We start from the raw sequence: 13,039 nt of genomic DNA on the forward strand, positions 1-13,039 counted from the left end.
TGAACAGAGACACGCAATAAATAAACAAAAATATAATGGCAGGAGAGAAATACAGGGTGAGCCCCAATTGACATTTGTCCCCTTACAAAATACAAAGAATAGAAAAATTTAGATTACATATGCACTTATGTGTAACCTATAATTATTTTGGAACTTACTTATTCCCAGATCTTTCATGTCTCTTATCAAAGACAATACAAGCCTTGTTCTTTGTCCTTCTTCAACTGCTACAACAGCAGTCCTCATAAGGGAATTAAATGTGACTAGAAAAGAAATACAAATGAATACCCATTAAATGAAAATTTTGCTGACTAGGTTAAATTAGGCAGTTAAAGACTGCAACTGATACAGCACAATTTTTATAGTATTGAAAATAACTAGGTAAAGTCTGTTTATGAGCCTAGTGGCCCATTAGGCCGGTGCTTAACTCTGGTTTCTGTAGCATGAAGCAACTAGGAGTATTTCTGCTCCTCCCTGGATGGGATGCTAGTCCATCGCAGGGTTACCCCCAGCATTAAATTGCCAGTACCCATTTATACACCTGGGTGAAGAGAGGCACTGTGAGAGTAAAGTGTCTTGCCTAAGAACACAACACAATGTCCTGGCCAGGGCTCAAACCCAGACCACTCGATCTGGAGTTGAGCGCACCAACAATGAGGCCACCATGCCTCCACATTGAAAATAACTAAAGGTTGTATAATGATGCTAAAAGGTAGCGGTGCAGAAGATTAACTCCCATGCAAAAAAGAAAACCTGGCACATCCCACTAGAGAAAAATGACACGAACAATGTGTTTCAAAGGAATTATTACAATAGTAAAAAATGATAGAAGATGTATAAATAAACTTACCGATGTCAGGAATGACCACAGGTGCTTTACCCATTTCTTTGATAAGAATCTGAGATTGGGAAGTCAAAATGTCAGACTGGTCAGTAATTTAGACTTCAATATCAGACTGGTCAGTAATTTAGACTTCAATATCAGACTGGTCAGTCATTTAGACTTCAATATCAGACTGGTCAGTAATTTAGACTTCAATCATACTTAGTGTCCATGGTCATTGGAGTAGACTATTAAAAGATCATTTAGGCTCCAAGCATGTACTTGCTCAAACTTTTTTCACAAACAGGGCCATACAACTACATGTACACTTCTACATGATAGTATTGACCACTAAATACAGGGTGACTGCTTTACACAGTGCCACTTAATACAGTCAGCTGGTTCAACTGTGTACTGACCTGTACCATCTCCCAATTTGCAAGTCTTGAGATTCCCTTTATTAGATAATTGTATGTCAACAAAGAAGCTGCAAATTAACAAAAATAATTGCATGATTTTCATGAGCATTAAACTAACAGAAAAATTTAAATAATTCAATCATAAACATAATTATATTTATCACTAAGATATTTAAATAATAGAAATCCCACCTTGGTGTCCATTTGCTCTCATTCCATCAATTAGCATATCAAAGGCTCTTTTGTAAGCTCTGAACTAAAAAGAGGAAGACAATAACCATTGTTTCAAAGAGGTTCATCATGTTTTCTGTATAATTATGTTCTGATTGCTTTGCACATAGATCGGTTGTGAATACCAAAACCAGAGAGGAGACACTCCCATTACTAAAGGTTATATATTGGAGACAAATCATTTTTCTCTGCATAAAATAATTACTGGTAACAATTATTTACCAAAGTGAAGTTAAATAGTGGTGGATATTAATTTAGCGCTGAGCCGCAGAGCTGCACACCCAGTCATGTGTAGCCATCTCAATAGTCTCAGAGCAAGAATTAAAGCAGGAACTACTTGGGTCATGATACAGGAATCTGTCTGTCTTAAAAACTCACGTACATACCTGCCCAATAAAAGAAAAAATGACTTGTCATCAATTAAACCCATTTGAAGTGTAATACCTTTATCAAACCTAGTATCATAGCTTCATATGTTCTGCCATCTTTTGTCATCATACTTTTGAACAATTGTTCAGCATAATTGTCACTGCTGTTTAAAAAAAGACATAACAACTTTTCAGTTCAGTAGGAAAAAAAGTACTGTTTTGATTTCCATGGTAAGCAGAGGAAAATCATGGCATCTTACATGTAATTTTCAGAATGAGTCACCATCTGCGTATGGTATTGAGCTAGTGGGAACATAGCAAACCTTAACATTTTTTTTAAACTTTGTGTTTCAAGTGAGATATATGGATACACTATAAAAAACTTTATAAAAAAGTTCTCTCTTTCTCTTCATCCAAGTATGGAGACTTCACGTGAAACTCTGGCAACAATTACCAGCATAATTGTTTTGGTTGCTCATTTTAAAAAACAAGGAGAATAGTTTATAAAAAATACAACAACAGTCACACCCTTTAACTCCCTAAAGTGATTATCATGAAATTTCTTCCTAAACTATTCAATACAATAACCAGTAAATGCTCAAACTTATCAGGTGGAAGTTGTTATCTTGATCTAACACTAAATTCTCAAAACTAATTTACAAGGAGATGTGTAGCAGCTAGAGGGGAGAATTAACAATCAAATCTTGGAAGTTAAAGGGTTAAAGAGGGAGCAATAAACAATACATGTATACAATAAATAAATAAATAAATCATTCACTCACTTCCATAAAAGCGTATCTCTATCACCATCATTCTATAGAATAAAATACACAAATTATTTATCAGTTCTTTAATCTGAAAGGAAGTTCAAAAATTCAAACTGCAATTTTCATAACATGCAAATCAATGTTGGATTATTCCATGCTTTTGAATCAATGAGTATTGTAATTCCAGGAAAAAAAAAAAAAAAAAACTAAAAGTAGGTTTAATTGGATCACATTGAAAATAATAATAAATAACCAGGTAAATCTAAATAAATAAGAAGGGAACCACGGGAGGGATACAAGTTACATTCTTAAAAGAGAGGACTGATCCATGAAAATCAAAGCCTTAACAGATCCCTGAAATGGGAGGTAAGACCAGAAAATTTACCTAAAAATTTCAAATGTCTTCATCACCTGACAATAATTTGTAAGGTGTTCTATTAGGGGAACTAAGTTTTAAACACTTTATATCATGGAAACTGAGAACACTACCTGGCAGTCAGTTAGGGGCCATTAGGCTTGTGTGAGTAAAGAAACAAGTAGTATATGTAAATAAAATACCTGAGGGGTACTTAGCTCATCATCACTACCCATTGTACTCTCATCTGTATCTGCATCACTAGTCTCTAAATACTCTGACCTTTCCTTCAGGAATCAAGGAAATATTGCTGACAATTAATAAATGTTTAATAGGCACAATTTCAAACAGATTTTGGTATATTCAATTGATAACACTATCATGTTTCTCTTAAGGTTAAATGATTTCAGTTCTCATCTGAAAATAGTTGGCTGTGTTGCATGTACAATAACATTATGGAAACCCTTAACGCTTAACACTATTTGCCCTAAATATAAAAGAGAAACCGAGGGTGGGCTCACATTTGCAGTATCAGCTTCAAGACTCTGGAATAATGTACCCTTATCTACTAGGAAAGTGGATTCTGTAGCCTGTTTTAAGCATAACTTGTGGAGTAAGTTTTTTAGGGACCAGCAATTTTTACACCATTTTCACCATATTTTAGTGATCAAGTTTTATATGAAAATCGGATATTTTTTTTTATAATTTTCAGTGTTATTCTATTTTTAACTTGTAATTAGTTGATTAAATCAGGGCCTCAAGTTTATTAACCTGTGGCTATTACATGCTACCTTGTATAAATAGTCTTTATTATTATTATTATTATTAAAACTTACTTCAGAAGTTAAAGTCTTTTCAGCTGATTCAGTTCCTAGTTTATAGGCAACCAAGTCAAGCAACAGATTTTGTGTTTCCAGTGAGACTTCAACCCCTGTAAAAGGTGATGTTAACAAACCATCTTCATATGATTAGCTGAATTACGAATGCATTTTGATTGCTTTTTACTTAATTATGATCTATTAAAGGACAGATGCATAGATGATGTCACCATTAACAATTTTTTGCCTCTTTATCACATAAAAAAGATAGATTCTATCAGTGACACAATCAGCTGCACCTTGTGTACAACTTTGTTGTTTTTATCCTCTCTAAGCAAACTCATTAAAATGTATTTTAACAGCTCTAATGCATGATCATGACACTATTTACTGAAAATTCACTCCCACAGCCTGTTTGCACTAAACATTTGTAAATCTTTCAGGGCTCAACACTAACTTTTCTACTTACTAGCCAAGTGGCTAGTGATATCTTAGATGTTACCACAATTTCAGTTTGTTTACTAGCCAAACTGGCTAGTGGAAATCGAAAATCACTGGCCAAAACTGAATTTCTACTAGTCTGAGGCTAGCAGGCTACCATTAGTGTCGAGCTCTGTCTTTGTCACTCTGTTGTCTTCCTGTGGGTATACATTTAACTATGGAGTTTTGAGAATACTTTTCTACTACAATATGCCAGTCTGCACCTTAAATGCAAGGCCTGGGGGTAAAATTGGGTCAAGGCCTATTCATTTATGATTAGAGGAAAATAGTAGTAAAAACAAAATTTTTTCAACCTTGCTCCTTGAATTTTTCAAAGATTTGTGCAGCCTTCCTTGCCTTATGATCCTCAATTAGAGCTGATGAAAAAGAATTAGTCAGAGATAGAATGATATGATTCCACTTCTACTCTGTAAATTCAAGTTACCAGTAGGGGAACTTTTATTAAAAGATATCAAAAAAAGTTTCAAGAGAAAAGAATACAAAAAATAGCACCATCAAACTTTTAAGTGGTTGCAGCTTGGAGTGGTGTCATAAGAATGAAGCACATTTACACTTTAGTTTCATATTAATTGGTGGTTTTCCTATTGGCTAAACTGTTATTAATAGCTACTCAGACACTTATTTTTCTTAAGGATACAACAGACCTTTGCCCGTGTCTTTGGCGAAAAAAATTTTTTTTGAACATTACATGCATTTGAAGCCTTAATTTTTAACTATAATTATATAATTTAATGGAAAGGTTATATAATGCACTATTTGGCAAAAATTATGTTCTTTCAGCTAGATATAAGATATAAGCACAAATCGAACAAGGCAACACAATTCAAAATGGAAAATGTTTCTTTGAGCAGAATTAATCATATATCAAAATCTGACTGCACAGTCAAATAAAACTTATGCACAATTTCAATCGACTGAGAAACAACAAGAACGTAGTCATTCTACCAGCCGACAAAGGGCAAGTTACTGTTGTTATGGACAAAACTGACTAACATGACAAAGTGGATGCACTGGTGAACGACAAACAAACCTACAAAAGACCTCAAACGTGACCCAACTCCTGCACTTCAATGCAAACTCAACAGTAAACTACTGACACTCAAGAAAACGAATGCCATTGACACCCAACGGTACTATCAACTAAGGTGCTCAGTACCACAGCCACCGAAACTCTACGGTTTGCCGAAACTACTCAAACCTGGTTTCCCAATCCGACCTATTGTTTCTTTCTGTGGTTCTCCTACCTATCAACTATCCAAGTACCTGACAACAATACTACAAATGCTGACCGACAAATCCAGACATAAACTACAATCCACTGAGGACTTCATTAACGCTACCTGATGACTACAAACTAGTGTCATTTGACGTGAAATTTCTGTTTACAAGTATTCCACTTCAATTGGCCCTACAATGTACTGAGTCTGCAATCCGACAATCTACCGACCCACTACTGCTGCCAACACGTCATCTTACTTTCAGTACAACAGTAAACACTACAAACAGTTACATGGCACAGTCATGGGGTCTCCAGTTTCTGTTGTTGTAGCAGAAATTGTGATGTAGAACATCGAGGAACTCGCCCTTTCAACTTGCCCACAAAGAATACCGCTTTGGTTACACTACATTGACAACACATTCACCGCTGTAAGACACGACGAAATTGACGCATTCCACCACCACCATAATGGACAAAACACTGACATACAGTTTACCAGAGAAGTCGAAGAAAATGGCAAACTTCCTTTTCTAGACTGTCTGGTAAGCTATGACGACAACTCACTATGGACGAAAGTTTACAGGAAACTGACACACACCGACAGATTACTAGACATGTCATCTTACAACCCTATATCACACAAAGCCACAACTATCAGAACTCTAACACGATGTACAAAACTAGTATGCAACACGACAGACAGCTTCTCCAACAAGAACAAATACCTTTACCGAGTTTTTTCAAAGAACGACTACAATGACAACTTCATCCGACAAAACACTCACCAACCTACCACCACCACCAAAACAAACGACAAGAACAGACTCCCCTAAACAGGTGTTAACTACTACCGGGTCCATACAAATGACTCATTCACAACATTAACATTTCAAACAAACCGAACTTTACTGACAGATCCAAACAGACCAATTACAACCAACTTACGCCACTGGAGTCTTACAGCCAATAACATCAAGGCAAAACTGACCAATCATTTTACACAAACTGGACTAAGAACATTCTACTGACAACAACTATTCACTTGACTCTGATGATGACTTCAGCACAGGTTGTTGAAATGTCAGCCACTACCACCACCAACAGTCCTTCTCAGGACTGCTCTCACCTAGATGATCTCACTGCACTTTCACTTGTAATTTCAATCTTGAGGGGTTGGTCTTCAAAACTGTGTAGGGTTTTTCGATATTTTTATTGGTTGGTTTGTGATCTCTCAGTCAAGTTTGTTGATCAAAATTTTACCAATATGCATCAAGTAGGAAAACTACTTAATCACGATAACACTTTTGATGTTGGTGATTAATTCCATCAATGTTTTAGTGCACTTGTTCAAATCAAAATGCAACTTCTGACTAACCTTTAAGTTGATCTTCAGTTTGAATGTCGTCATCCGCAACAGTCTGGGCATCTACTTTCCATGCCTGGTGTGAAAAGGAGAGATGAAAAAAAGATGGAAGGTACACAAAACAAATGTAGACAAAGACTAGAAATCTTTACACTTAAACCCCCAAGAGTGACCAATACAGAATTTCTACATACACTACCAGTGCAACATCAAACAAAAAAGTGATGAGAATGAAGAAAAATATCATTTAGGGGGTTATTACCAGGAGTTGATCAAATACCAAATGCTTCAAGCTCTCATTGGCAATTCTCTATAGGCGGATTCACGCTGACGTCATTGTTTACATTTTTGCTCATTTGCATACGGCTTTGCATAAAGAAGGAAGCATGTTAGATACAAATTGACTTCAGGCAGCTAAAGAGCTAGAAAACCTTAGTACATGGTGAAATGTTTAGCTCTTTGGGTGTAATATTCAAGGAGAAAAAGTCCATCAAAAACTGCAAAATTTCTGGGTGGCAAAAGCACTAATGAGCTCATACATTCTACGTAAAATTTTGAGTTTTTAAACCCGTGTTGCACAAAAAGTATGCAATGCATCAGGCTCGTATTCATTGGCCGAGCTAATCGTACTTTGAACTTTCGATATTCAGAACTGATTTATTTTTAGCTCCATCAGAAACTGAATTGCTTATGCTAATGAGGCAAATATTGTAAACAAGGATTCCCCTATACTGTCTATCATACAATACTTAAACAAGGCTGTGCTCTAGCAGTGCCTGGTGGCCCCTGGCGCCTTACTTTTGCTCTTGGGTGACTTGGAAATTTTATTTTTTTTCATACAAAGCATATGCTGGGCACCCTGGATTTCACAGTTTCAGAGCACTGGGCTCCATTCAATTTTCCTCAGAGCACAGCGTTGTTAAACGTTATTATGGTCACTCATGGAGTTAAAGGGTTATGGGAATCAAATTGGGGTGTGATTTATGCATAAAATGTCCACCTACAGGGTTTGCATTCCAAAGTGGAAAAATTCCAGGGCAATTTGAGATCACAAACTTGGCCGCTTCCACACCCGACCTCTTAGCCCAAAAACACTTTTCCTACAAGAAAGAAGAAACTATCAACAGGATTAATTTGGATATATCAACAAAGTTGAAATGGTAAATTGGCCACCGTAGCGATTATAAAAGCTGACATTTCGAGCGTTAGCCCTTCGTCGGAGCGAATACTTTGGATATATCAACAAAGTTGATATATCCAAATTATTTCGTTACCCCCACTGACACAGCCCCAAACAGTTTCTTTTGAAACTATCAGCCTTTATCAACAGGATTGTTACATAACTGTAAATTATAAAATCCTAATTACAATTAATAAAAATTAAAATCCAATAAAACAAATCAAAGTTGAAGCAAAGGATCTAGACATGAAGACATTATGTAAATGCAGTATTACCTAACTTTAACTACTTCTAAGAACTGTACAGTTTCTACATGATGCAGTCTGGCCAAAGTCCCCCGAAAAGTGTTGTGATGTGCATTTGATCATATCCACATGTTAATTTGCGCAATATAAATATTAAGTTATTAAATTATTATTATGCATTCAACAAACTTCAACACAGAGAGACAAAAATAATAAAACAAGATCTAAAACATCATCCGCCATTACCATATCAAGAACAAACCTTCATGTCTCTTTTTTTTGGGAGCAAATTAGCATCTTCAATAAACTCAGGGTTGGGCATGAAATGTGTCTGAATATCAAAAGAAAGAATTTTTAACATTCAAAAATTTATTAAGATTGTAAAAAAGTTAAGAGAGAAAGACTGAATACACTGTTCAAAGTAGAAGGTGGCAAATCGTATGATTTGCCTCCCAAGAATCAAAACATAATTAATTAGTTAATTTAAAGATTAATGTAACCATTGGAGAGCAAGTTTTAATTGCAGTAAGGATAAAACAAGAGAAAAAGGATACTCACAGGTTTTACAGTAGACTCCAATGCTCTCAATACAGCAAATGGATCTCTGGGAAAAAAACAAAACAAAACAAAAAACAGGTTAAGTATACTTGAGGATCTTTAAAAAAGTACACTGACAACTGTAGATTTGCTCTCAAGTTTCTTAGGTAGGCAATTTAGAAATAAAGGAAAAATTTTAAAGTAAAGGGTTGACCATAGAGGTTTTCCTTCATTTTTGTGAGTAATAAAAATGTGGTTTAATTTTTTTCTCTGGCTTACAACATTTAAAACCTAATAAATATTTGTGGAATTATAACATAACCCTGTTTGAAGAATAAAAGGTATGTTTTGTACAGTCAACACTGGTTTAAATTTTTGATAAACCACTTCAATTTGTAAATTTTACCCTTCATTACTTCCAATTATGATGATCAATTGAAGAGAAATTAAAGAAAACTGAAAATCGAACTGATTAACAAAAATATCAAACAAAGGAGAAAACTGAACCATGACACAAATTAAGTCAAGTCAAAATGAGTTCAAACTAGTGTAATTTATACTTAGTTTGTTCTAGAAGTAATATCATAATTACAAAAAAAATTGAAATTGGTAATTCTAACCTGATTCTCACTTTAACTTACAACACTGACATGGATAGTTAGTTCATGTTAAAGCTGGTTTTACCAGTTCAACTAGTTTCTGTGGTCTGGAAGCCAACAGGGCAACTTACCTTTTCCTGGAAGAGGTATAGAGAGCTTCTAAATCAACTGAAATATAAAAAGAAATAATTCTTTAACCTCAGAATCTTCACTCTTTGGACTTTTGTTGTCAACAGGTTATAATTAATAAACTGGAAAACTATACACCGAAGTGAAATATGGCCTCCAATTTGAATTACCATTGTTCTAGACTTACTAGCCTTGTCTTCACGTGGAAACACAAAAGGATTATCACATGTGTGAGAGGCTAGTAAGTCCAGAACAATGGCAGTTAAAATTGGACACCATATTTTGATTCAGTGTGTATCCAACAAGTTTAAGACCTGAGAAAGATGTTGTTTGGTCTTGTCTCAGACCTTCGGATTCCGCACTCTGATGCTCTACCACTGAGCCACAGAGACTCTGTTGTGACCAAGGCCCATTACCAAGTTCATATGTGACATGTGTTCTGCCTACTGCTAGGATTGGCAATGTTGATAGCATCATGTTTGCCAGTAGAATAGGAAGGATGCTAAATTTTGAGCTTGGTAAAGAAATAGAGAAAGATGTCGTTCATCTTGTCACAAGGATGGGACAAAGAAACAATTGAGTCCCACGAGGAATTGAACCTCAGACATTCGAATTCCAAAGGATTTACCATCTTTCTTATTCTATCTACAGATTAAAACCTACATATATCAAAAAATATCAAATAGACCTGTAGTTGAAGGATGATGTTATTCTGCAAATGTCACAGGTATGACCAGAGAGAAAAAAAAAACCCAAGTCCTCCTAACAAGAGTCCAATTCATGATGTTCTGATTAGTGCTTTGGATGCTCTACTACTGAGCTATAGGAGACTTTATGGCAAGCTGGGCTAATTCATTATTATTATTATTATTATTTGACTAAATCCATGGTGACAAACTTGTTATTTTCAAAATGGTTTTTCAAGTCAAAACATGTAACTCACATGTAGCTCTATCTTCCACTTCATCAGAAGATGACTTTGAAGGTGCAGTACATAGTGGTCTGTGAAGGATAGAAAATGATGCACATAACTACAGGTCTAGTCTGCATATTATTTAGTGGTATGCAGTGAGTTTGTGGGAATACAAAACATTGTTTTTAACTTCCACCTTTTTGGTTCAGTTAGATATTTGCCCTTCCAAAAGCTTGTAATTGAAAATTTTGTATACACCAGAAAGGTGCTTCCCAAGGAACAGGGAAGATTTGCCAACAATTTTGACATAAAAAATGCTGTCCAAGGAAGCTGATGATACTGTTGTTGTTGTTCATTTATTTGTTTAAGCAGGTTGATTAATTTGGCAGCTGTAATAGCTGATGTGGACCTGCTGTCCTAAACCACCCGTCCCACCCCAGGGGAGGACATCCATCACACAGTAATCTCGTGTGTGGGAAATTAACGTCTCCTGCCCCAACCCTGCAGGAGACAGGACCTCCATTTATTCAGGACCTCCATTTATTCATCCCTATCCGAGAAGACTAGAATATCTAACCATTTCTTGATGTTATAGAAAGGTAGCAAATTCTTCTCAATTATTTTAAGACCTTGAGTGTTGGTCCGGCCGGGGCTCCAACCCTTGACCTCCCGCACTACAGTCCAGCGCTCTATCCATTGAGCTAACCGGGAGGCGGTTACTGTGCACCACATGATCATTTATCTTATTATCTTATTATTATTATTATTAGAATCAAACCAGTCCAATATATACAATGGTACATGCATATCCAGCAGAGCTATTTGTTATTTTGTCATAGATACGTAAACAAACTCACAAAATAAACTTTTTTGCCTTAAATAACCTGTGTAGCATAATTTCAATAAGATTCACATGCACCTGTTTCTTTTGAGTCATTGCACTGACACATTGGTAACAAATTTAAATGTGAGAAGGTTTGAATGTTGGGGAAATTCACTTGGTATGTTTTACTTGCAGGGGCTTGTCCACCATGGAAGAAGCTACATTGAATTACTCCCACAAGTGACATAAAACAAAGGGGGGAAAAACGATGCAATCTAAGCAAATCATTGTGATGAAACAATCACCCTCACAAGTTCTCTTGCACCTTCTTGTAAACCCCTCTACAGTTTTGGCTGGGACATATTAAGTCGCTTGACACATTCAGACTAAATACATGTAGGTGCAGGTGAAACTATTTTAATTCCAGTACAACTTACACACCCTATGCATATCTACCAACACTCCCGAGTACAAAAATCTGGAGAGGTCTCCAAATTTTGGCATTCTAAGAATGTCATTTCCGACAATGTCTGAAAACTCTCCGAAAATCATCCAAAGGCCTTCCAAATGTTCCTGGTGTCTCTCAGTTAGAACAGCATTTACCTATTATGCAATTTGATTGGTTGATTTCTGACCAGTTACGATACGTGTTAAATGTAAATCAATTTAATTGCTCTGTTTTACTTTTTCCAATTGAGAACAGCTTGAATAGGCTGGAGCGGATTCAGGATTTAGTCAAGGGGGGTTCGGAGAATTGTCTGAGGGCATGCTGCCTCTGGGAGATTTGAAAATTAGGTCTTAGGAAACATGATTTCTAGCACTTTGAGGGAAAACTTTGGGGGTTGGACTGAACCACCCCTGGATCCGCCCCAGATAAGAGCGCTAAATCCTTTTTGACATCTTGAAAACAACTAAATTATTGAAAAAAAAATTGAAAAAAGCAACAATAGGTATTTCCCAGGAGATTTGGTGCTCTAACCGGGAGACCGGGAGATTTGATGAAAACTTTGATGAGACTCCTGCAAAAACTGGGAGAGTTCGCAGGTATGCCTATGTATGATGCAGCATACCTCCAAGAAGTGTTACACACCATATACCCCATACAATCCGGGAAATCATGTAGTTTATGCAGCCAAGATGATGATGAACTTTTATTCATGTATCAATTTTAAAATAGCAGTACTAAAACCACTAAGTAAGGACACAACAAGATAATTTAAATAAAATAATAAATAACTAAGTATTAATATACGATTAAATAGCATAAAATATACGAATAAATAGCATAAAATTTGTGCCCAGCAGAATTAGGCTAGGGGACCTTAAGACGTTGGGGGGGGGGGGGGGGGAATAGATGTCAAAGTCTATCAAAATTTCGGGTAACTGAGAGTTATTCCCAAAATTATCAGCCTATAGTTTGCCTGATCTCCTAAAATCCCAAGGAATCAACATTTCACTGCCACTCTTTTCCTTGGTGCTCGTCCATTCTACTTGTACATTCTGGAATTGACGGAAATCTACACCCAATACGCACTCATTCTACAGCAATTTGACCGTTATTTTACCTCGATCGTGCATTTTAAGAGGTTCTAAACCCATAACGGGTATATCAGCGTTATTCCGTATCTTACCTCAGGGCTAGGGGTCGATTTACGCGAATATGTTTTAACTTTCGTGCACAGCGACTACACATGACCAGTGAGGCCGCCATCTTGTGAATTATTATTTTCGACACCAGTCCTCCACAGA

The 13,039-nt window shown here is 36.2% G+C and overlaps 1 protein-coding gene and 1 pseudogene across 1 annotated transcript in view; one reads left to right on the forward strand and one right to left on the reverse strand.

Moving 5' to 3' along the window:
- Nucleotides 1–13,036, reverse strand: part of LOC111320641 (small ribosomal subunit protein mS39) — a 29,138-nt gene extending 16,102 nt beyond the window's left edge. The window contains exons 1-16 of the mRNA XM_022923294.2: nt 12,922–13,036; nt 10,498–10,556; nt 9,557–9,593; nt 8,848–8,893; nt 8,552–8,620; nt 7,869–7,964; nt 6,877–6,940; nt 4,576–4,638; nt 3,800–3,894; nt 3,167–3,250; nt 2,624–2,655; nt 1,918–2,005; nt 1,435–1,498; nt 1,243–1,310; nt 851–899; nt 159–263 (exon numbers count right to left, since the gene is read on the reverse strand). Coding sequence (XP_022779029.1) covers nt 159–263; nt 851–899; nt 1,243–1,310; nt 1,435–1,498; nt 1,918–2,005; nt 2,624–2,655; nt 3,167–3,250; nt 3,800–3,894; nt 4,576–4,638; nt 6,877–6,940; nt 7,869–7,964; nt 8,552–8,620; nt 8,848–8,893; nt 9,557–9,593; nt 10,498–10,556; nt 12,922–13,001 — 1,099 coding nt within the window. The 5' untranslated portion in view covers nt 13,002–13,036. The remainder of the gene's footprint in view (nt 1–158; nt 264–850; nt 900–1,242; nt 1,311–1,434; nt 1,499–1,917; nt 2,006–2,623; nt 2,656–3,166; nt 3,251–3,799; nt 3,895–4,575; nt 4,639–6,876; nt 6,941–7,868; nt 7,965–8,551; nt 8,621–8,847; nt 8,894–9,556; nt 9,594–10,497; nt 10,557–12,921) is intronic.
- Nucleotides 4,673–6,334, forward strand: LOC148741849 (uncharacterized; annotated as a pseudogene).
- Nucleotides 13,037–13,039: the final 3 nt, after the last annotated feature.

The sequence above is a fragment of the Stylophora pistillata genome, chromosome 1 (genome assembly GCF_964205215.1).
Source record: "Stylophora pistillata chromosome 1, jaStyPist1.2, whole genome shotgun sequence".
Lineage (NCBI taxonomy): Eukaryota > Metazoa > Cnidaria > Anthozoa > Scleractinia > Pocilloporidae > Stylophora > Stylophora pistillata.